The following is a 25,268-nucleotide window of genomic DNA, read 5'->3' on the forward strand; positions in this document are numbered from 1 at the left end:
CCAACCGCAGCCCTTCTGCCGTCTCAGTTTCAAGTAAAAAAGACCAAACAGAACCCCCCCCCCCCCCCGTTACTTTCCAAACATGACCCCCACTAATCCGTTGTTACAGGCAGACCAGTCGATCTGACGCTGCACAATATTCTGATCAGCTGGTCGTGCAGGAGAGGGCAGACATCAACAAATAGATTGAACCATTTAAAAAGACACATTCGTTTGGGAGAAAACTCAAAATAAAACTGTGGGCTATTTTGAACACAAGGACCATGGAAATAAAACAGTTGATATGTTTAATCCAGCGTGACAATGTCTCGTATGAAGCAGAGCTGTGGTACATCACATCGGTGGAACAAGGTTAACAGAGAGTAGAAAAAGGACAATTGCCTAAGCCTGCATGAGTGTGTGTGTGTGTGTGTGTGTTGGGGGGTCATTACAATACAACTCTAGAGTCTGAAGACACTCGTGCCACGAGTAGTTTGAGTAGTGCGTCAGTCTGTAGAGGAGCCCTTCATGGCAACACACACGCTGTTCCAGCCACGACAGAACAACAACGACACAGACAAGTCACGATGTACCAGTTCCCCTCTGACAACACACGCATGGTTGAAGAAATGAACATAGAAAGAAATGAATGTTTCTAGCCCAGGTAAAAACATTACTTTATAGAGACATCTGTAAAAACACTGTTCCATAATGACAACATATAAATACTAAATATACAAAAAGAAAGAACAAAAAAACAATCCCTTAAAATGCATCATGGAAACAGCGATGGGCTGATGGAGGTAAGCTGGAGGGCATTTGGCCTGGCTCATCTCGAGTCTCGTGCCTTATACAAGTTCTCACTCTAGTGGTCGGGACATGAACTGCAGTGGATTCTGGCCATGCTGGGAGGGGCAAATGGCAGGTGGAGTTACTCTGTCTGCTTGTGCTGGCGCGGTCCAGGTCAGGGTGATAATGAGCCGGTGGGTGTTCTACAGTCCGAAGCGGGCGGGGGTGCGTCTGGGCGTCATGGGCGCCTCTTCTTTTCTTCCCGGTGTGCAGATTTTCGGAGGCCTGAATCAGAGGAAAGTCGGTGTTAAGCTTGTTCTTTATTGCCCTGTTCAGTCTAAACATCCCGTACATTAGGAAAGCAGTGTTGGCTGAAAGAGGCTGAAGGTGAGGAAGGGGGGGGGGGGGCAGCAGCAGCCTGCAGGAGATTGGAGAGGCAAGCCAGTGTCTCTGTGAAGAGAGTCGGGACGTCGAGCGCCCGACGCCTCTGACGGCACAATCTATCATCTTTAATTACAGCCGGACGACACCCTGACACTGCCCACACTTCCCTCGCCTCGCTCTCTTCCTCTCACACACACACACACCTGCAGCAATTACAACCATCAGGCCACAACCTCCCTCTGTCACTGTGTCCCATTCTCTCGGTCTTCAGGAAAAAAATGTTGTGCGGTTCCGTCGATACACAAGCAGCCAGTAGTTTCACGACTGTGGAGTGTTTACTGAATTTAAAAACACAGATGTTATTCTGCACGCTGCTAAATGGACCATTCCATTGGTTTAGCTCGTTTGAGATGATTCCCTACAAATTCGGTGTATTTTACATTACATTAAACCCGTGGTTCTCAAACTTTTTTATGTTCCCCTCCATGGTCTGCGCACCATCCGTGACTTCGCGATCGCGCAAGCGTAACCTGTTAACGGCGCAACGTAAATATTTACACGTACTTTTGTGATATGTCCTGCCCCCCCGCGCCCCACCTGTAATACCCCGCGCCCCACGGCTTGAGAACCCCTGCATTAACAGAGACAGCAAATCCTGCTCCTGTGTTCCAGAATGTTGTTGTTGTCCCGGTAGTTTTCATTCACTTCTGCAGAACAAGAACAGCTCAAACTCTCAGAACTAGATCAACAGTACTGCACATTTCCTACGAGTAACATTTGATGGAGTCCGCAACTCCAGCCAGGTGTGGTGATTGGTCCGCAGAAATGTGAAGAACACTTCGGGGAATGGCTCCAAGTTTCACTAATTAATTTGATAGACCCTGTTTTGATGAATAAAACAAGTCTTTCTAGAAAAAGTCAAACTTCTCATTTATAAGCAGCCGTCTAAAGAGAGAGAATAAGTAAGGATTAATACACATTATTGGCCACGCCTTCAAAGCCAAAGTTCCGTACTTGACAGTAAAGCTGCAATATTTTCTCAAATAATTGAGTAATCACATTTTCCTAAACCCCAAAGTGACGACTCAAATGTTAACGTCAGTATTTTTAAACGTGGACACTATTTCCCCGCGCTGGTGTCTCAGTGACCGATAGGGTCAACCATTCAAATCGAGCCCGTAGCGAGGAGGCGCGCTGCGACGAGCCGCTGAGGAACGCCTGCAAGGGCAATTGTGGATATAAAGTTCCGTTCCCTAAAAGTGCTTATTTCTTTCTGCCACCGACGGGCTCAGATTGTTGTTATTGTTGTTGTTATTACGTTTCTGTCAACTTTAAGGAAAGGACTCTATGGAGACATAAAACGTTCCCTTGATCGGATCTGTTAAGTTATTTATTGTGTCCAAGTCCCGCTCAGGGAGAGGCCTCGCTGTGAAACGTGAATATCCGGTCGGAGAGGTCCCACTCGTCACATCAGTCTTCCTCTGTGAGCCGCATCGGGTCACAACACCCACAGCAACATGTTCGCTCTTCATCCAAACACTGGCTGTCCAGATCGAAGGTCTCATCCACATGGATTATGGAAATGATCTAAACATTCAGCCGTGACATTGAACATCTTTAAAATAACACGAAGCTATGCGTTCTGTAAATTAAACAAAAAAACTCCGCCTGGCCGGCACTCTTTTTTTTTTCTACCTCAGTCTTCCGGCAACACGTCCCTGTGCGAAATTTGACAGCGGGAATCTCTAGTGAGTCTGTTCCCGTTATATTGTCAGACAATTATACTCAGAATCAGAACCGGTCAGTGACAAAAACAATCACTTATAGTGGACGGAGATTGACGGTGCCAAATTGTCTGGATCTGATGAGAAGGCAGCCTGTGAGGGGCTGCTGTCGGCTCAGCCATCGCTCGATATTGGACCAATATCAGAAAGTGTTGTCCCCATTAGCGGTTAGAATAAAACAAGTATCAATGTAGAAAGATACAGAAGTTACCTTTTAAAATGTTTTGTTCTCTCCAAAACACAAATATATTCAAATGTCAGCAATGTATGACAAAGAAGAGAAGAATATCTTCCCAACTGAGGAGCTGGAGACAGAAGGTTAGGCAGTGCTCGACTCGGTCACTTGAGAGCTTTTGACGTTTCAGACGGGACCAACCAAAGTATGGAGTTTGATACCAGAAGTATACCCGATTGTACTTAGGACGCTGAAACGTGTCGTCTTGTCCTTCAGGCGCTTCATAAGGACATAAACAAGCACTTCCTGATGTGGATCCAGAGACACTCTCACACTGCCACTTTTGAAACACAAAACAACCAGCTGGGCCATTTACTAATTCACACCACTGATCTGTGTTGGCGAGCAGCGAGACGGGCACACGCAGCCGGCACATGAAGGCGTAATCGAAGAAATGTTTCATCTCGGCGACACTGAACTCGTAGAGGAGACCCGCGTGAGGCCGGCCGGAGGACAAAGGCAGCCAAGAGCCCAGGAGAGCAGCCGGCATTCATCATCACACATCCAGCTTCCTCTTTCCAAATCTAATTCTTAATCCGAGACCTCCAGTGTGATTAGATTCAACAGATCTGGAATGGACGTGGTCATGCAACTCACACAGATAGACCAGCTGATTAATTAATAATAAGTTATTTGTTTAAATGTGTCTTTATAACCTTATTTATCTCTGTAAAGCATACATAGATGGGTGTGAAATTAATTAGTTGGGTCCAATTTGAAATTGAACGTCCCTCCCCTTTCTCCGTCTGCTCTGCGTTGGCACAATTTAAATTGCTGCAGTAATGGGGGTCAGCCAGGAGTCAATATTATTTCTTTTTGTCTCGTCTCCAGGGACCAGAGGTGAGAAAAGCTCATCATGAAGAGAGAGAGAGGTGGAGTAGAGAGAGTGGGAGAGGAGGAGAGGAGGCGAGGGAGGGAGGGCTGAAGATTGTCAGCGAGGTAGGTAAATTAAATGTTTCTATCTTGAATGTGTCTGGAAAATGAGGGCCACGGGGAACTATTGTTAGATGAGGACCCATGTGTGATGAGGAGGTAAAAGGAGGAGCGGCGCTCCCCGACTTACTTAACGGTGCCAGTGCTGCTCTTCTCCTGCTCTTCTCGGCGCGATCGCAGCTGCTCCTCAGCCATGGACATCTCCTGCTCCATGCTGGTGAGCTCCTCCTTGGCCCGGCGTCGGTTGTCCTGGAAAAAGAAAATACAAACCGATGAGACGGGTTTACAACATTGGACATGCATCAGCCAGCAGACATGTGTGGCGACCATGTCGTCATGTCTTCATTCTGATGGATCACAAGCCCAAAGGGTCGGGAACCACTGGTTCTAGTGACAATGTAACAAAGTCCAAATTATGAATTCACCTCTAGACCAAAAAAAGGGCGCAGACATACGAGGACATTTCCGTTTACATACTTTTGGCCGAGTCGTGAATGAACCCAATGTGCATTAAGCGCGCCGTGACTTACCTGTCTGCTCTTTCCTGCATGTTTGATGCTGTAAAACATTGGTCCGAGTTCCGCGAGCCACTCTCCATCCACTGCGGTCACACACTGCATGTACTCCTACAACACAAACAGGTCAAACATGAACAACAGATAAATAATGAATTGTTTTATTTCTCTGCAGCCGACAGATGCGTTACCTTGGTGGTCATGACGAGCTCGTGGTAGATGATGTAGTCGGGGGTGTAGCCCATACCGAACAGGGAGCTGGTAGGATGGAGGTGACACGGCATGCCTGTCCTCACGTTCACGTATTCACCAATGCCCTGGGAGCAAACAAAGGCATAAATAACTCATTAAATGTGCAACTCAAAATTTCTGGATCGGAAAATGGGACCCTGTGTATAGCTGCAGGTCAAATGTGTGTGTTCGTGCCTGCAAATATGGGAGCAGTGTACGGTCAGAGCAAAACAGGTCAAAGAAGCTGATTTGCTATTACAATTGTATTTTTCAATTTTCTGTACGTTCAACATTGGAAAATTGACAACAAAGATAACTTTGAACTTTTGAATTGCGTGAGTTAGCTGGATAGTCAGACAGAGAACCTTAATTAGACAGTCATTATTACAAATCCCATTTCTGATTTTAGCACGGTATTAATGGGAGGCCAGAAGGGACATTTCACCACTCTGTAATTATGAGCCTATAAATCTGCCACAACCAGTTGCCACAAGGCGTAACATATTAATATTAACTGAGGAAAGTGCAGAAAGTACCTTGAGCTTGGCAGCCTGGTGGAAGTATGCAGCACAGATGCACTTTCTGATGATGTCCCAGTCTGACCCGCAGGAAATCAGGTTCATCCTCTGCTGCACCATGATGTCCTTTAACTGGGACCGCACCTCACGCACCTGCACACAAACAACATGCATTGGAAGTGGATCCACAAAGAAAACACATCCAATATTGGCTTGTAATCGATTGTTTTTCAGGGAATATTTCTACATTTAAAATAATTAAGCAGGATAGTAAATAGTGAAGAGGCCTCAAAGTACCCGAATCATTTGCTTTACATATTCAAACAGAAGAAAATCCAAAATGCATAATTCAAACTTGCTGCGCTGGAATTGAATTCTAAACTGAATGAGGGGTTTCCATCCAGTGCCAGAGGGTGTTGCTGGAGGAGTGGTGAGGCGGTCTGACCTTGCGCATGGCCTTGGTGTGGATGAAGTGATCGTTGCACCAGATGCCAGAGTAGTTGTTGTTCTTCCACTGCATGTAGACGTTGAGGTAGGTGAGGTGGTCGCTCTCTGGGACTGCAAACTTCTCCCTCACCTGGTCACTCTCCTCCTCACGGCCCTGAAGACACACACAAATCCAGTTTTACAGGCATCACTGGGGTCTTTCCATCTACATGACACATTATTTCATGCATTTTAAAGTGTATATTGCTAAATCTGACTTTCTTTTGGCCGAGCAGCTGAAAACGCAACATAGATTAAACATGAATTACAGCCACTTTGACAAAATAAAACACATTAACAGTATGTATAATGTAGTATGAAGGGGCTACAACTCATTGTAAATGTCCCAGACACAGGTCTAACTATGATGTAGTGCCACATATATTGAAGAAGCCACAAAGAGGTTTGTAACAAACAAATGAGTGTCAAATCAAATAAAGAAAGTTCAATTGAATAATATCTCAACCATATTTATTGTCAGATTTCAAATAGAACTGGATGAATTATAAACAATGCATTCTCTAATAATGAATACATGTTCTTCTTTTATTTTAAGTAATATAAGGGCTGCATTTAAAAATAAAATACATCAAAGAAATAATTTTTTTTTTAAATGCGACTTTAGAAAAAATAATAGAATTAAATTGTCCTGCAGCTTTAAATTCAGTTAATTCAGGTGTTTGAGTGATGTCACCCAAAAAAAAGGCACAATATTATGTTCTCATCTTAATACAAGATACATCTGTGTGCAGGGACTGTATCTGTTCTTATGGAAATCACTTCTGACCATCTTAAATTAATTTTTTCTTTAACTTTATTTGGGATGTGTCGGTACGTTTGCTCATAATATTTGTGCTTTGTCTCTTAGTGGCGCTTCACATTGCTGCTTTTTAAAAATTTATTTGGCATGGTTTCTGAACACGAGACATCCTGGTTCTGACCCGTAAAGAGGAAGAATGAACTTGAGTCTGTCCCTTCGCGTTTGAAGGCTCCGGTCTCGCTGTCCACTTTTCATTTTTTGGAGAACGCCATGTGAATACCTTCAGACTCACGAACTGTTGGCTCTCCCTCCCCGTCTGTCCCCCGTGTGTGTAGATCTCTCTCGAGAATACACATTATTGATTGGCCGAGGAGCATCAGACGAGATAATTTATGATGCATGCAATTGGTCGGCATGTTTAATCAACTGCTGAGCGAGTGCCGTCAAGGCTAAAAAACAAACGCCTGCCTATTAGTAACCCCTGGACTAAACAGTCAGTATGCATTACAATTACACAGCAACTGTATCCAATGAGATGTACCTTGGGTCTGTAGAAGATGGCTGGCACCGACAGCATGGAGACGATGATCAGGATGTCAGCACTGCAGCTCATGTCGCAGGACACAATCAGCATCTTGGAGAGGGCGGGGTCGAGGGGAAACTCCACCATCAGACGCCCCGTCGGTGTCAAAGCACCTGAGAGGACCAAAGAGAACACAATTGAGAGGTTAGTCGTGAAGAATTAAGGAGCAACAAGCACAAGACGAGTGATGAGCTCGGTTTCCATCAAAAGCCTTCTGGCATGAGGGAGAAGCCAGCAGAATGTGACACTTATTTGTCGATCATCGTGAGAGAGGATGAACTTCTGAGAGTTGAGAAAGAAAAGAAGAGGAGTGAGATCAAAAACTTTGCCAGTTCTGATTTAAATGATTAGATGACAGAGTCTAAGAAGCTTATGGAGGAGTAAAAGCAGAGAAGCAGAGCAGCCAGTTTGGGGCAGGTAAGCCTTAATCAGAGATAATCTGCTGTTAACACACCATACAGGGAATCATCAAAAGTCCCTCCTCATCCCCAGATCCCTAAATCCCCTGGAATCTGGCTAAGGATGAGACAGAAATGAGACCCGACCAGTCAAATCAAACACAGGATCAGTTACGAGGCAATTACTCCACCGGCTAAACTCCACCACTACCTCCTCGGGGCTCGTTTGCCGTGTGTGCAGCACCGTCTCCTGCCTGTGTTTGTGGTGTCAGCTTCACTATGTAGGAGCGCTAAGCCACGCAAGCCCGAAAGACCCAATATTCTCTGTCACAGCATCCTCTTCATCTCAAGAGGAGGAGGACTTATGTTCTTCGGCCCCTCTAGATACACAACGACTGCTTTAGGATTGTGATCGGCCGACAACTAGCGGCAGGGAAAAGAAAACTGATAGAACATATAATTAGGATACTTTGCATGACGTAATAATTACATGATTTTTTGATTAAATATGTTCCGATAAGCTCTCCAACAACTAATGGACTAATTAATGAGTCAATACACCAATACAAATATCTTCAATTTTGAGTTTTTGGGGGGTAGAATTGCTACATTTAGGGTCTAGTTTCTCAAATGTGAATACTTGGAAGGAAACAGAACTTCTTTGAGCTTTGGGAAATTGTGATGTAAAACATTGACAATGTGCTGATATTTTATATTAATCATTAGATTGTGTATGTGTAGGGTGATAAACATTCTAAGTGGATGATTCAAATGTCTTTTTCTCTCCTCTTCTTACTTTTACTACTCATGCAGAATATCATCTTATTGACATTTATATATTTATTACATAACTATAACGGAAATCTTTGTTATTTACTGAATTGTATTATTGTTTCCCCGCCACCATAGGTCAAGGGGGAATTAAGTGGCCGGGTATTATCAATCCACTCGAGGACGGCTTCAACCACAAGTGCTCTACCTGCGCACAGTTTCTGTCTCCATGACTGGCCGCCAGGAGGACGACGCCTCGTTGTTGGAGTCGCGACACAGAGGAGCTGCAGGAACAACGAGATGTGCTGCTGCGTCTCGTTGTCATAAGCTTGAAGGAGACCGGTTTTCATTGGAGGAAGAATTACTTCCCGTCATGATTTCAATGCGTTTGGAGCGCCAGCCTCATGTAGCCAGCCGGAAGCAGACGGGTTTGCACAATATCATGGTCAAATATAGTCATTCTATTTTTCTACCATATGTGTTTTGCGTTCTCAGGACCTCCTGATGCTCACTGTCCAAATGCCAGAACAGAAATGGGGAAAAAAGGCGTTTGTGTACTCTGCTCCCTCATCTAGGAACATGTTGCAGAATGTTTAAAAACTCAAAGAACGGATACCTCTTATGTCTTTTTAAATATAAAATGAAAGAAATTGAGCCAACAATGTCAATGTTTCTTAAATTAACTCTGTTACGTCTCTGTCTCTTAACGTTTAGATTATTTAACCGGTCTTGTTCTGTGGTTTTTGTTTGTAACTATGTTTCATATGTTGCCGTCTTGTCCAGGTCACCCTTGAAAAAAATATATTTTATCTCAATGGAATTCACCTGATATAAATCTAAAGTGGAATAATAAAATATAGTAATAATAAAATATATATCAATAGGTTTAAATAAAAGTTTTAAGATTGAAACTGTGACCACTAAGTTTACATTACAACAGTTGCATCCTGAGTTTAAATACCAAATTAAAGCATGTCATCATACTCTGCGTACAAAGTCTAATAAAAGTCTCATAAATACATTTGGTTACTTCAACCCCTGCTCCCTTCACACCTGTGTTGTCCAGCGCTCCCAAGATCCACAGCTGGTACATGGAGTTGAGCATGTTGTCTTCAGGTGGTGGATCCATGAAGTGGAAGAGGAGCAAATCCTGAACGCCAAGAGACTTCAACAGCAGGACTACGTTGGCCAAGTTGGTCCTCTGGATCTCTGGGATGGTGCTCGTCAACATCTCATTCTTATAGGCGCTCTGAGTGTAGAGCCTGAACGCAGAGGAGGCACGAGGACAGAGACAGGCACATGAATAAGAAATGTAATATTTCTGAGACAAGGAATTACATTATTGGGGATGAAATTGTTATATTCTCCTATATGTGGAGACAGGTCTGTGGGATTCTAAATAAGCAACGAGCACCAGATGCAATTCAGCTGCAGAGGAAAATTCAGGACGCTACCATTTATTAAGCGGAATATCCAGAGTCTGACTTAACAACGCTCTGGCAACAATTACAGCTGAGGTAGGCGCTTCTAATTACAGAATGATTTGAATGTATATGGAGGGTTTGAGCTGGTGAGCGGGTGCCTGCAGTCACAGCTAAAAGGGTCTTTGAGTGGGGAATTCTCCACGCAAGCGGAGCAAACCAGCGTGACTCCCTCTATCTGCTCTCTAACACATACACACACCTCAAACTGTACGAAGTGTAAAGCTCCTCCAAAACTGATTCCTTATAGATGTGTGTGAGCTTGTGTGTCAGAGCAGGTGGGCAGGATTAATCCAGAAATATGTGGAGTTTCATAAGCATGCTAGCTCATTAGCAATGCATAATGTAATGCCCTGTGCGTGTCGCTGTCACTCATTCTTTACTGAAGTGAATACGGCAAAGGAGGGGAGAGGCCAAGTGAAACTTCTGGCGGGCTCTTTGTGGAACATTTCCCCGCCATAAACAGAGTTAAACTGCTTGACATCCTTTGGCGATTAGCGTTCTGGCCCTCTTCCCGCCTCGGACTGTCTTGAAAGCATGGTCATGTCACACATCCAGAGCCCTGAACAAATCATCTGAAGACACCACTGATATCAAACAACTGGAGGAAAAACACACCAACAGTTACGCAACAAAAAAAAATGCTACACTCAGGGAAACAGGAAAGAACATGAAAGGAAAATAAATATCATATTAAGGTGGTTTCTTTTTTAATGTGAACTAAGATAGTTCAGTTTAGATGTTCACGTCTGCCCTGAGGAGACTGGAAAAAGGTACAAATAAAAATAACCTCCCTTTTGTAGAATCAGGAGACCCTATTGTTTAGGAACAGCACGAATCTGGATGAAGCAGTTTTGACATGCAACATTTCAGCTCAACATTGATAGAGATCTGAATGCGTGTGCTTGTGAACAGACGCAGAGAGAAGACAAGGGGCACTACCTGTAACACTGTCCAGGTCCTGTACGTCCTGCTCTGCCAGAACGCTGGTTGGCGTTAGCCTGGCTGATGGGATAAACCTGTAGAGCATCCATTCCAATGCGAGGATTGAAAACCTGTTGACAGAACAGTAGACATGTGAGTAATATCACAAGCATGTCAGATTGGTTTAAACATAGGAGAAATACCTCTCTAGAACTGCAGCTTGAGTACATATATACAGTTTCTACACATTCCTACCTTAAGTTTGCAGTATCCGGCATCCACGACAAACATGATTCCATCCACAGTGAGGGAGGTCTCAGCGATGTTTGTGGCGACGATGCATTTCCTCACACCATCTGGAGCCTAACAGAGGATGAATTAAAAGGCAATCAGCTTCGTTTTCCCACTTGTGTTTATAACAAAGACATAAAGTGTGCAGATATTAACCTTCTGGAAGATCTTGGCCTGGAGGTCAGAAGGCAACTGGGAGTAGATGGGCAGCACGGTCAGAGCAGGAGCGTTGTCCAAGTCCTCCAGCCGCTCCACAATCTGATCCGACGTCACCTGCAACCACGAAGATAAACTTTAAATTTGGCGACACCAAATGAGAAGAACCTCATGTTCCATGCAGTACATGCACAACATACTGCACATAGAGACAGAAAACTACAGACAGAATCTATTCTCTGAATCCCTGGCCACTATACTTATTACTTTACTTCAATAGGTCCCTCACCTCAATATCCTCCTGCCCAGGCATGAAGATGAGGATGTCGCCCATCAGTCCACTGAGGTGGATCTGCAGGCACTGCTTCACTGCTGCCTCCACGTAGTCCTCCTGAGGAGTCTACAGCGCACAACAAATCAGTCCAAAGTTATTGTCAATTTACAAAATACGAATGTGATACAGCATTGCACTGGGCTTTATTTATGTCTGTCATAACCTTTTTTTGCATTTTATAGATTTCAATACAATCTCATATGAGTGTGGTTTGAAATAAATATATCCTAGAGTCTTGTGAAGATATTCATTAAAAAAATAGAGAATAAAAAATTCCATACAACAAGAATTATCTGAAGCTGTCAAAAGGATGTTATTACAATGATGTAATGCCTTTAGAGAAAAGACACTGAAACATACCTTGCTAAACAAGATGTCTACGGGAAATGTTCTTCCTGGAATGTGGAAGATGGGTACGTTGCCAAAAAACGCAGCAAACTTATCCGAGTCCATAGTTGCAGAGGTAACTATGAGTTTCAAATCAGTACGTCGAGATACAACCTGATGGGAAACAGAGAAAAGCTGAGGTGAATATTTAAGTGGAGTGGATTTACACTGAAATCAGTCAAGGAAACAACAACAACCTCACTTGGTATTTTATGTAGACAAACAGCAGATGAAGTTTAACAAATATACATATATTTATATCGGGTGTTAGGTAGTACTGACCTCACGTAGCAGACCGAACAGCACGTCAGTATTCAGGGAGCGTTCATGAGCCTCGTCCATGATAACAGCACTGTAGTGGTCCAGGTCCGACTCCCTCAATGACTCCCTGAGCAGGATACCGTCTGTCATGTACTTTATTAAGGTTTTCTCGGATGTGCAGTCCTCAAAACGGATTGCGTAGCCCACCTGCAGGCAGACGGACAGAAATTATTATTATATGACATGTGTATGACTAAAAGAAATACTAACTTTCTTAATGATTGCAGCAACAGAAACAATTTTGCTGATGTTTATAAATGTTTTAAGCAGCTCCAGGTGTTCCCTTTAATGCTGCTCAGTTATGTCTATAAACTATTTTCCTTTGGACCACTAGATGGCATTATTACACAGCACATGACTTGCTATTGAGATTGTGCAAGAGAGCATTCAGACACACAATGACCGTAGTTTACGGCCCGTTCACCTTCATAGCAGAGAAACAAGGACACAGTAGCGCTTTGTGTCTCTACGTAGAAGCAACTTCATGACTGAATCGATCAGACAGGATTCAAACGAGTCCACAGTTTTACCACACAAACTACTAATTTGATTTTGAAAACAAAGGCCAAAGTTAATATGGATGAATGTAGGTTGATAACTCCTAGAAACAAAACAAAACCCTTATGTAAAAAAGTGCTATAATGATCCATCAAGCATAGAAATAAAATTGTTTCAGATCATTTTTGTCTTGAATACATGTCCGATGTTAAGTTCTTTAATGTAATCATTTTCGATCAGCTTAACTGGAACAAAGTGTCAAATGCTTTATTCCGTATTCTTATCTATAGTATTTGTTCAGAAATTGTATTCTTTTTTTATTTTGAAACACGTTTTCTGATGTCAATGTCATAAAAAAAAATGTTTTCAGAGATCAGAGATAAAACCGCACACATCAAACCAAATGTAGTTATTGTTTGAGAGCAGCCGTCTTACCTCCTCTCCAAGGTTAGAGCCGATCTCCTCGCTGACTCTCTTGGCCACACTCATGGCTGCCACTCTCCGGGGCTGAGTACAACCCACCATGCCATAGCTGGTGTAGCCATCCTCATGCAGGTACTGAGTCAGCTGTGTGGTCTTCCCACTGCCCGTTTCCCCAACAACAATCACAATGCTGTTGTCCCTGCAGACGCCAGTTAACACATTGAAACAGTCAACGTGATAACTCGTCACCGTTTTGATGGGACAGGGACAGAGGAGTACTTTCTCCAAACGTCTCCTCACGCTCCGCTGCCACAAGGACAGATACAGGAGAACATTCCTGCCGACGGGCTAGGGGGCTCTAACAGTTCACCTCTTGCCAGATCACCCTAACCCTTCTTATATTTGTGTTTTTTATTTTTATTTTTATTCTTGTGTGTTGCTGCTACTGGCTCGACAAATTTCCCCTTGGGGATTAATAAAGTATATATCTATCTATCTCTATCTAACAAACACTTTTTAGCAGAAAATTGGGAACAAAACTTTATTTGAGGACTGCAATGCACTCTGAAAATACCTTATGATGTTGAGAAGTTGCTGTCTGACAGCAAAAATAGGCAGGTACTGCCTCTGTTCCAGAAGTGTCTTCTTCTTAGAAAAATCACTGCTGGCCTCCGTCTTTCCTCTCATGTGGTCTGCAAATTTCTGCTCTGATCTGTAAGGCAGAGAGAGAGGAATCACCAAAAAACATTAATATGGCAGATCAGACATGACAGCTCAACTATTTAGGCTGGTGAAGTATCAAAAAGAAAAAGTGAAACGTCATCTAAATTTGCGGTGCCCAACCCCCGTCTCGTTTGGCACCGGGCCGCACAGAAAAAGTCATCAAAGTCGGAAAAATATTTTATTTTGAAAAAGGACCGGATAAATCCATCTGTGCTTATAGTTCGGGGTTATCGCTGGAGGCGAGGCTCACACTCCGAACCCGTTGTGCTGGCGGCACATTTCAGTGAAAAAGAATGGGTCTTAAAACATATTCAACCTGCTCAATGAACTCAACCCGTCACTCCAGGGGGAATGACAACTGTTTTCAAGTCGCTGCAATTGTGGGGACCAGTGAACAGAGGAATATTTGGCCATAAAAGTACATTTCACGCAACAACTCCGCCGGTGTTTTGGATCAAAAGCAAAGCAGAATATCCCGAGATCGCAAACAAAAACTCTGAAAACCTGCTTCATTTCCAATGTCATATCTTTGTGGTTTCTGCAATGAGAGCGACCACGTCTCATTTAGGGATCAGACCGGACATAACAAACACACGTCATGACCGGCTCAGGGCTCCCACTAATTCGGCGTAATGGCGAGTTGTAGTTGTATGCACTTTATGCCGGTCATATTTATTACGTCATATCTCTCGCCAGTCCGTGAAAATATTATCTGACACGAAACCGGTCCGTGGCTCAAAAAAGGTCGGCGACCGCTGATCTAGCTCTTTGCAGAGACAGTGTGGTCACCTGTAGTCTACTTTGCCATCCTCTCCCACCGGTTTGCCTCCAGAGGAGTCTTCCACTTCAGTCTTCTTGATGCCCATGATATCTCCCAACTTTGTGCCTGCCAATTCCCAATGTTTGTGCTGTGCCTGAAAACAATGAATGATTTCAATTATATCACATGCACATTAAAGATGTAAGCTCCAGTGGGTAACTTCCCACGCTCGCATTGTAATTCTGTGCACGTTCAACAGAGATGACAAGAGCATTTGTGTGTTTGTTTCACTTCACCCCCATTGACATTTATCAACAGCAGAGGATGAAGATCATGTCTGCTTTGCATTGAGCAGTTCTCCACACAAAAGGAATATAACAAAGACATATTCATTTAAAGTCCTCACTGGGTTTAGCTACACACATATCTACTGTATATCAACCACAATAACATTAGTCTTAGTTATTAATCCAACCCACCTTCTTGCGTTCTTTCAGCTCTCGATGTTTACGCACAAGCAGGCTGCCTTTGCGAGCAATGATGGCCATGTCAGAGGTAGCATCTTTCACAGGGATGACAGGCTCTGGCTGCAGCAGGAAAATAAACACACAAACATTCAGATCAGATACAAACTCTTCAGTTTAGTTCAGTTATTATTAAACATTCTTGTTAGAACCATTTGTCAACTTAAACCCAGCGACTAGAGGGTTAAAAGTGTTTTAATACACAAATTATTGAATTTATTAGCGGGTATCAAATATAAATTTCATTGGCATGTTCATACTTTATTCAAGTAAATGAACTGTGGCAAACTGTAATACATAGTTAGCGATTCGGCCACACACTAAGACCACCCCACTGAACTCTCGTTTCCAGGATAACTGAAGCGCTTGTTTGCGCTTCAGCGCATAAACTTGGTCTTCCCGCTTCGTCATTTTCTCACGAGCGCCCGTTTGGTTCTGCACATGTGCTTCTCTACACAGATGAGAAGGAAGCGACACTCCTCACTCCTTAGCTACGGCTACCATTATCCGCTAAATTAAAAGCAAGTGTGTTGAATTCCTTTTTCACCCCTTGAACTATCGGGCCAATTAGTTGCTTGACCGACGTGATATTTTAATGGACCGAGCAAGCGTGCATTACTTATTGTTGAGCCCCGTAGAGGCCTTTGATCATGAATGGTCTAGACCTCGTTTACCTGCTTCGTGAAGACTATTCTTCCATCCAGAAAGGGGGGAACCAGGTTGTGAACCTGCAGATGAACCTTGGCAGCATTGTCCTCCTCAAAGTCGTCATCCACCTCCAACCTCTGGACTACACCACTGGTCAGCATCCGGTTGGTCTCCCACCGCTCATTATCCTGAGACAAGAAACACAGCCTGTTAAAATGACAGGCCAACAAACAAGTATGGTCCGCATATATAGAATAGATGTCTGATGATGCGCTGTGGTTGTACCTCATTGATCTGTCGCTTGTGGGCAGATATCCTTTTTTGAGTCTGCTTCTGAATTATCTGCTCCCTCTTCTTTACATATTCTTCAGAGGTCGTAGTGAAAGGGTTGTGGAACTCATCATAGCCTTCATCCATCATGTACCAATCTCTGTCAGCTTGCTGCAACACCGTGAGACAAAAAGAGACGTCAACAAGTGGACACCGAAAGCAGCTGCAGTGTCTATGAGGCATACAAGAGAGATAACTGGGCCACTCACCTTCTGGTCCTCCTCCCACTGGTCTTTCTCATCCACATTATCAAACACAAATCCTCCCGTGCCATCTTCTTTCCTACCTGAGGTAGAGCCAGATTAAGTAATGTTATGAGAAATACAGTATAGATCCTGCATGGCAGCACAAAACGGCATGATTTTAGAATAGTACCTTTTCCTTGTGATAAACGTGGTGTAGTACCCAAATGCTTTCTGTCATTGGCCCACTCATTGTACTTGTATGATGGGGTGGGCAGGGGTGTGTCGTCAGGGTAACGGCCCCTGATTGACCTAAGTAAACAGCAGACAGACGTTATGGAAGGATCAAGTGGCATCAGATTCAAAACAGTCAAACATTTCATGTCAAATATGAAGAGTAGAACTAGCGGTGAGGATTTATAAAAGCCTCTTAAATGACAGTACATGAATGAGTGTCATGTCATGTAATTATGAAGCTGAAAAATTAGGAAATATCACATAGTAATGTCAATGTTTTAAAATAACCCATAGCTTTCAATACTATTCTGTTGGAAAAATAAGGTGTTTGGAGAATGTTAGCCCATCCAAGTTCAAACATTTGTTCTTTATCTGTGTGAGGACATTCTTTCTGCCTGTCTGCGTGTGCTTGCATAAAGGGTTATATTCATTTCATAGAAATTTGTTTTTGCATTATGCCAAAATGCATTAAACAAAACACTTTTTTCCGGTCTGTTTTCAGTCTCAATTATTTTAAGGCCATCTAACAATAACTTCAATATCGACTTCAAGTTTTTGTAACTACGGCTTCGGGTCAGAAGGATAAAACGCGAGATCAAATAATTGACCGTTGTTTACCTGTCTCTCCTCTCACTCTCTCGGCCGGAGCGATGGCTTCGCTCCGAGCGATCCATCTCTCTGGGAGGCAGGGCAGGGGACGGAGACTCCCACTGGGAATGCCGTGAACTGGAATAACCACTGTCATCCTCCTCCCAGTTGGAGCGCGAGGGTGTGAAAGAATCTATGTGTAAAACAAAAGGAGTTCAGTCAACCAATTAAGTACAAGGGCAATTATCAAGACATTGAAATGAAATCAGATACATAAAACTAAATACCTCTGGGGCGTTGCTGTGGCGACAAGGGTTCGTCTCTCTTCGTCCCCCTGCTGATGCGATCGGAGCAGCCGTCTCTCGGCGAGCGCTCACTCCTCTCACCGCGCTCCGACCGGCTGCTGCTGCTGCCACGGCTGCTCTCTCGCTCATCTGACAGACAGAGAAAGTTCATCTCAACAACCCTGACTGGTCTCACACTCGCTTTCATTATTAAAACTATTCAGAAGAAAAATGGAAAATAATGAACCACCTGCCATCACATGTTGTCCTCAATAAAATGGCTTACTTTTCTCACAACAGTCAAAAAAATAAATGTATTTAATAAACCATAATATGATACAGAAAAAAGGCAGATCTTTCCATTTGAGAAACTAATGTTTTGGATTTTGATTGTTACTTGATAGATAATTCTGGACGACAACCAAACGTCTACTCGCATTAGAATACAAACATGTAACGTGAGCAATCTTTAGAATCACCTCTTTCGTTCCTTCGATCTTTCCCCTTATCTCTGCTCCGTTCTCTTTCTTTGTTCTTGTCTTCTTTGGAGGAGGCGTAGACTCCATGCTCACGTTTGTCTTTCTCTCTCTGCTGGTTTCGGCGTTTAAACTCTTCGCTGACCCCTCCAGGGCTTGAGGGTGTCTCAGAGCCAGTTACACGATACTTCCTGCTAGAAAAATGGAAAATAAACATTACACATTAGTCATACTCTCTCTCTGTGTGTGTGTGTGTGTATATATACATATATATATACATATGTGTGTGTGTGTGTGCGCCAATATAAATGACGAATGAGTAAAAGGTCAACAAAGAAAGTAAAAGGACTACATGAACATTTAAAGAAAGGGGTGTTAATGCTCCACGTTCACCGAGGGTTTTCCATGACTCAGTGACAGTCCTGGTTTATTACTTGGACTGTTTTAGTGGGATGGTCGTTTTCCCAAAAAAGGGCTTAAATCCTCACAAAAAAGTTATTTAAACTCCCCAAGATTCAAATAACTAAATATTTAATAAATTAGAAATAATGACTACCTGATTAGACATGAGGGAGAGGTATTGCCCAAATATGTATGAATCATAAATAACTTTCAACAAAGTATTACTATAATACGGGAAGCACCAACACTTACCTCTCCTTCTTAGCATCACTGTCCTTATCATCATCATCATCATCATCTTCTTCATCAGACCCAGAGTCACTTTTGCCTTCCTCCCAGTCCTGGTAGGAGGAAAGCTTTGACTTCTTTCTATTGTTGTCATCGGCCTCTGCCTGTTCCTTACTCTCACGCTCCTTCCTTTTCTGGGCTGCCAGCAGATCCAAGCCCAACAGCGAGATGCGAGGAGTGGGTGCTCTAAAAACATGGGGCTCTTCAGCAGCACTCTTCGTCTTTACCATCAGTCCACCGACCTGAATATCTGGCTCACTCCCTTCCAGCCTGTGCATGGACACATCGTCATCCATTATCTGTGGCGAAATAATGACATGTGGAAATGGTTTTATTGTGTGAAGCTACTAAACTGTTGCTCATGACAACATATTGACACAATTAAACATTTGTTGTTTTTACTTTATGGTTTAAGTTTTAGTGCAACATGAATGGTATGATCTATAAGACGACAATAGAAATGATGAGAATTAACCAATGACAAGATCCCAGAGTCAAAGGTGACCTCTTCGTATTGTCTGACCAACAGTGAAAAGCCAAGGCATCAAGTCCTTACAGTGGAGAAGATGTAACAAGAAAAGGTTAGCTATTGTAATTAATAACAATATATAAATACAGGTAATTGGTTATCACATTTTTTGTAAGTCTAACTCTAAATGCAGCTCTAAAATGACATTTGTGTCAATTTCTGACCCTCGACACCACGATGGTGAACACTTATAGGCTTTTGCCTTCATCTTCAAGAAAAACAGATACTTGTTCTATCAAAATCTACTTTGAGCTCAAGGGGGACAACGTTGAGTAATACATGAACTTACTCAGAAACAACCCATCAAGACAGAGATGACTTGTTCCCCCATGTGTTGCGCCAGACTCACCAACAGGGCCAGACTCATTCGAGCTACACGACAGCTCTCCTGTTCTTTGCTTTGCGTCAACTGTCGTGTTGTTTTACAATGAAACGTCACAAATGACATGCAGTAACTTGGTCAATATTGACCCGTTTCAGTGAGAGGAAACGCGTTTTAAATTCAAACAATGTTTATGCAGTAACGGTATTGCATTGGTGTATTTGTGAGTGCAATGTTTACACGTTCCCTCGTATAATAACAGGTTATTAAGTGAAACTATTGCTTACCTGACAAAGAGCTGCTAGCGTCAGCAAGCCTGCGAGCTATCAGGTCCTGTCCCGACAAGGCCGGGCGGCAAACTGCGGGGATATGCCGCGTGTTTCTCACTCTGAAATGCAGAAACTCTCACATCAAGTTTAATATTTGAGGTCAACTAATAGACTGGTAAGTACTCCAGAAAATGGAGAATCTACAGCTGTCACTGGAAATGAGCTAAACTGCGACTTTCGTCAACACAACGTATATGTTTACAGACAAGAGAGCACCCATTGCGATCGTACAAATTCTTCTTCTTTTTTTATTTTTAGTGCTTATTGGGAGTTGGCCAAGCAATGTAGAGGCGCATTACCGCCATCATGCGGACTGGAGTGTTCCTGTTCTTCTTCTTCTTGTACTTTATTGGAGGGTTTGTAACCGTTGCATATAAAGTGCATACCGCCATCCATACAACCCAAGTATGTAGTATGAGACTTAGTGCCGAAATACCTTCTTATAAGTATGTAATCAAAGTAATAATTATTATAGTTTAATATTAATAATCTATAAAAAACAACTATATATATATATATATATATTCTTTGGTATAATCGTATCTCCTTAAAATATTCAACAACTCCTTTCTGTGTGAAATTGCAGCCCATCTTCCGCTGTTCCAAGAATACATATAAGGTCCTATTTCCTCTTCCCTAAAAATCTTTCAAACTCATCTTGTTTTTCCAACATACGCACATGTTCTGCATCCATCTGGATAGTTTTGCATGTTGGTTGAAGGATAGTAGACATGTTTATATATTAAAACTGAACATCTTATGTCTAGAACTAACTAATATAGAACAGATATGTTTATCTTAATTTTGATTGCCTCAACTAATCCTTTTTTCATCATTCTTTTGTGTTCTTCATGTATTATGTTGCATGTTTTATTTTTGGCTGTGATATTCCTGGAAATTGAGGGGAATATCATGCATTTGCTATACCTTATATACAATGTTGGGTCATTAATTACATAGATTTTGTCCTGGTGTCCACTAAAATTGACATTCATAAAATGAATGCAGGATGTCCTCTTTAGAGTACAACAGGACTTGATAGGATAACTCAAATGAGTCAAGAAGATATGCAAAACCAAAATGTCCACCACAGAGGACACACATGAATGGGCTGGGTCTCAGGAGGATATTATTTTCCATACTCGTTTGGCGGTCTAGATTTGAAAGACGAATGGCATTGCAATTATAACACATTATATGGTAATAATAATATCCCAAATTGTGCAAAACAAAGACGAACTAACAAAAATATACAAAAAGGACACTTTATATCGCATAAAAAGTCTCGTGATCATCATGTGGTACATTTTGATTGGACCCCACAGCAAGAATCACAACTTCATTGGTTAGTTGACGTTCTTGCGATTCACGTCAAAGCGACATGCATGTCACTGGTCTGTTTCACATGTCTGCTGATGTGCCGGGTTACAGTGTTATTCTATTCCGTAATTTAGCATTCGTGTGGTGATACTGTAATACTGTTGTTTATGGCATCGCTCCTCTACGGTGTCTATAGGAGCTACATTTGAGCAAAACTACGCTCATTCAAACAGGGTGCGAACTGATTTTACGTCAGCGAGCTAGCTTTACGTGCACACCTAGGAAACGGAAGCTAACGCTAGCAGGCTGCGTTGTGGTTGTAGAGTGACATTAGCGCTGTTTCCACTAACGTTAGAATGGGTGAGGAAATAAGCGACATCCCCCTTCACACGGGTAGTTTATCCACGAATGACACCAATGTTGAGAAAAACGGCGAAACAGAAAGTGTGAAATATTACACATTAGAAGAAATACGAGCGCATAGTTTGAGCAGTGACGCTTGGCTCATCATCCACGACAACGTGTATGACATCACAAGTTTCGTCGAAGAGGTAAGAAATAATAAACACTTTCTGTCGATCGGTAGCAACTACGTTGGCACTGTATCTGTAATATGTTGTGCCTCAGCGAAGTCTTTGGTTAACCTAACGCTAGTTAGCTGTTTCGGCTCAGATTACTTCCTGGATTTCTAAACTATTGACGTTTTCTGACTAACTGTAACATATCCAGTATTTAAAGTCCAAAGTTTCGAGTTTGCGAAGGTCAAATCAAGTGATACCTGCCTTACCTGGGTGTTGCAGAAACAATCGTAAAAACTTCTAGCAACATGAATTAGCATAAATGTTTAGCTAATGTCAGATAACTGACGTCGATGGCAAACATTGTAATAATGTTATTGTTGCTTGAATATAAGTAACTCCGGCTTAAAGATGCATCGATATACCTGTATATTATTCAAATAGGAGCAATTACACACGTTACGGTGTTTTAAAAGTTTTATATTCAATAATACGACGATAACTTTGTTTGCGTTACTCTTATCATAATTCATATGAAAGTTACTCGATATTCAAAATGTTAGTTTTCAGAGTTACAACGTTGTTGATGTCAAATAAAAAACATTTAGAAAATAAATATTAGCTATAATTTAATACTGGAGCTGCTTTCAGTGGAACTAATTCTAGCTATTACACTTGGATGTTGACTAAAAGTAATTCATAGTATGTTAGAAGGTGGCCTTGTGTTGTGTTTGTATGTCACAATATGTAACTGGTAGCCTTAGCTGTAAATTGTAGGAGCATAACATGTACATACTTTATTACAGTTAAATATCTGAAAATTAGTATGGCATTTTCCTTGAACATAATTTATAATAGCATACATAATATGTTATTTTGACAACCTCAACACTTTTGAGTGAACCTATTCTATGATTTCAGCATCCTGGAGGTGAGGAGGTGTTGCTCGAGCAGGCTGGTTCGGACGCCACAGAGAGCTTTGAGGATGTGGGTCATTCTACAGATGCCAGGGAGATGCTCCAGCAGTACTACATTGGGGAGGTGCACATGGTAAGATGGGGCCTCTGTTGGCTCTGAAAGACCTCATTCTCTGCCTGCAGTATCATTTCATGGTGTCCATATCCCTCGGTCAAATGCGTTGAGAAAAATGCAGCCATTAGTTTCACAAAAGTTGCTGTGAGTTACAAGTGCCATGAAAACAATTTGGGATTCAGAAGATTATTCGCTATTTGAGGGAGATGACATCCAATCAAATGGAAATGTGTTCTAACATCCATTAGAAATGGTAATGTGAGCAGCAACAAGGAAAGACTAGAGAAAGAAAGACGAAAAGAGCTTTGGACCATTCAAAGATAGTTTTAAATTGTTAATGTATACAATATCTGATTGTTTCAGTAATTTGGAAATAAAATTGTATAGTTAGATACTAATACTGAAGATAATTACTGTTTAATTGTGATAGAAGCATATTTCTTATTTATTAGTTGTTTGCATTGCCCCAATAGTGTTTTAGTAAAGTTTCATGTTGCGATATCACTTGTTATGCTATCTTTTTTAACTTATTTTTTAACACTGATAATAATTAATTGCACGATTCATAAGACTGCTCTGATTATTGCTCTGGTACTCCAGGGCCTCATTTCTGCAGTTAGAACTTGGGCTGATGTCTTCATATTTCGATTTTTTTTATATTAGAGTTGTAAATATTAAACTGCTAATAATAAAAATACATGCAATTTTTGATGGACAACTATGGACTGATGAACTGAATTTTAATTGACTTGGTGATGAGTGTAATTTGTCTTTCATCACATTAAGATGCTAATATAAACGTATTGATTTTCTTTGCAGGATGACAGAAAAAAGGAGCAAACAAAGGTAAGCAGCAAAGTCACTGAAACGGAATTGACAAAGACAATACAAAGTTCTTGGTTTGTGGAAAAATTATTTATTTCTCTAAATTGTGTCCTATTTTTCTACAGGATGAAAATAAGGTGAACTCGGGAGAGTCCAGGTGAGTCATCATGATGAACATTGGGTGTCACTTGGTTTTGCTGCTGATTATTCAGATTTGTATAAATCCCTGTAAATATGGGGATAAAAAACAACTATAAAGTGTTTTTTCTTCCTCTAAATTATTAAATGTTATTAATTTCAATCAATATCAACACTGATAGATGCTATGGGCCATAACGTGTAGAATTTGTATCTTATTTTTGTTGCCCTTCTCATTTTATTTGGTTAATTTTAATTGTTCCGTGTACAATAAATACGTATTTCTATTTATTTCCAGCAGCTCCTGGACCACATGGTTGATATCTGCGATTATAGCAGTTGTAGTTGGTGTCGTGTATCGTTACTATGTGTTTGAACACAAGTCGTCTTGAGCTGGCATCCTGTTTTCATCTCATCTTTTTCATCTGGAGGCCTTGAAATGTTCGACCAAAAAAACCTCCTCACACTGAGCACAGCACAAATAGGAATGTCTGCATCCTCTGCAACAAGAAAAGGAGGTGAGCAGTTTGATAAAGTACCGTTGTCCATCTTCATAGAGTGCACCAGACAGTTAGTTTTTGGGCAGGTAACTTTATTAAATTGTCTGCCTTCAGTTTCTATGTATTTATTTGTCACTGCCTGATGTCATTAATGCTGTCCTTAACTTAAACTTTATATGCATTTTACACATTTTGGGGTCTTTTTTGTTTACCCATTTGCCTCCTCAGAAAAAGTCTATTTTATCTGCACGGTATATATGCACCATCATTTCACTGATGAGACCGACGGGAAGCATTTAATGTTGAGATGTTGGTATGCAGAATGGTGATAAAATCAAGGCAATGGTTGACCACTATCATTCTACTTTTTACACTGAGCATAATTTCCGATGCATTTTCTTTTGGTGACATTTTTAACTGCTACATTAGAATAAGAATCAGGAGTTTATTCCATTCACTCTATATTGCACTTTTCTGGTTTTAAATTGTGTGATTGCATTCATCACATGGTTGTTAAAGCATTCTTTACAATATGTAATTGCAATGTCAAATCTTTGGTATTTTATTACTTAAATGGTATCTGTGATTATTTAAGTTAGAATGTGTTCTGACTTGTCTTATATTTCTACAGTTCTGTTATAAGGAATTTGTGTAAATGTTCAAACTGCCTGAACCTTATATTAATATACATTTATGTAGTATGTAATGCAGTACTATTTTATTACCTAGCTTACAATGAATGAGTGAATACCCATGAAAGAATATTGTCTTTCATTGTAATGCATCTTAATTTTATTTTTGGGTGAAAGACTTATGAATATAACAATTTATACATGCGACTAGAAAAAGGCAGATGTTAAAATGTAGTTGGTTGGGTGTAACAATATATATTTTCCATCTCTCAATTGTCATTTCCTGTCATTCGTGTCTTTGAATAAAATTATTTTCAAAAATTGGAAGTGGCTGGCAACTGAATATAATATGCTACTTAATGACATTACTACTCTGAACAATATGTCTGTTTAACTGTCCGTTCAAAAGTTCCCAACCTGCTTGTGGCAATTGTCAAACAAACTTACAAAATGTTGCCTTTTTATAGCGGCCTCCAGGCTGAGGTGTGACTCATCAGCTG

At 41.5% G+C, this 25,268-nt stretch overlaps 2 protein-coding genes across 4 annotated transcripts; one reads left to right on the top strand and one right to left on the bottom strand.

The window, feature by feature from the left end:
- Positions 1-273: 273 nt before the first annotated feature.
- Positions 274-20,034, bottom strand: dhx38 (DEAH (Asp-Glu-Ala-His) box polypeptide 38). Of its 2 annotated transcripts, none has more exons than XM_056412069.1 (27): positions 19,762-20,034; positions 18,588-18,922; positions 17,937-18,124; positions 17,461-17,607; positions 17,204-17,366; positions 16,542-16,660; positions 16,376-16,452; positions 16,122-16,277; positions 15,863-16,024; positions 15,144-15,251; positions 14,694-14,818; positions 13,756-13,893; positions 13,194-13,380; positions 12,222-12,407; positions 11,913-12,053; positions 11,508-11,618; positions 11,219-11,335; positions 11,027-11,134; positions 10,790-10,902; positions 9,420-9,628; positions 7,156-7,310; positions 5,814-5,969; positions 5,387-5,521; positions 4,811-4,936; positions 4,635-4,730; positions 4,235-4,353; positions 274-1,053 (listed from the first exon to the last, which is right to left on the bottom strand). In XM_056412069.1, the coding sequence occupies exons 2-27, from the start codon at positions 18,917-18,919 to the stop codon at positions 972-974; spliced, it is 3,756 nt and encodes a 1,251-aa protein (XP_056268044.1). In that variant the 5' UTR covers positions 18,920-18,922; positions 19,762-20,034; the 3' UTR covers positions 274-971. The 2 variants fall into 2 exon arrangements, with proteins under 2 accessions (XP_056268044.1, XP_056268043.1); XM_056412068.1 differs by having other exon boundaries at positions 17,937-18,127.
- Positions 20,035-21,230: 1,196 nt separating this feature from the next.
- On the top strand, positions 21,231-25,095 carry LOC130192263 (cytochrome b5). Of its 2 annotated transcripts, none has more exons than XM_056412073.1 (5): positions 21,231-21,674; positions 22,563-22,691; positions 23,493-23,519; positions 23,624-23,655; positions 23,938-25,095. In XM_056412073.1, exons 1-5 carry the CDS (start codon positions 21,480-21,482, stop codon positions 24,026-24,028), a joined length of 474 nt encoding a protein of 157 aa, XP_056268048.1. In that variant the 5' UTR covers positions 21,231-21,479; the 3' UTR covers positions 24,029-25,095. The 2 variants fall into 2 exon arrangements, with proteins under 2 accessions (XP_056268048.1, XP_056268046.1); XM_056412071.1 differs by having other exon boundaries at positions 21,232-21,674; positions 23,935-25,095.
- The last annotated feature ends 173 nt before the right edge of the window (positions 25,096-25,268 follow it).

Source organism: Pseudoliparis swirei, chromosome 4, assembly GCF_029220125.1.
Source record: "Pseudoliparis swirei isolate HS2019 ecotype Mariana Trench chromosome 4, NWPU_hadal_v1, whole genome shotgun sequence".
Lineage (NCBI taxonomy): Eukaryota > Metazoa > Chordata > Actinopteri > Perciformes > Liparidae > Pseudoliparis > Pseudoliparis swirei.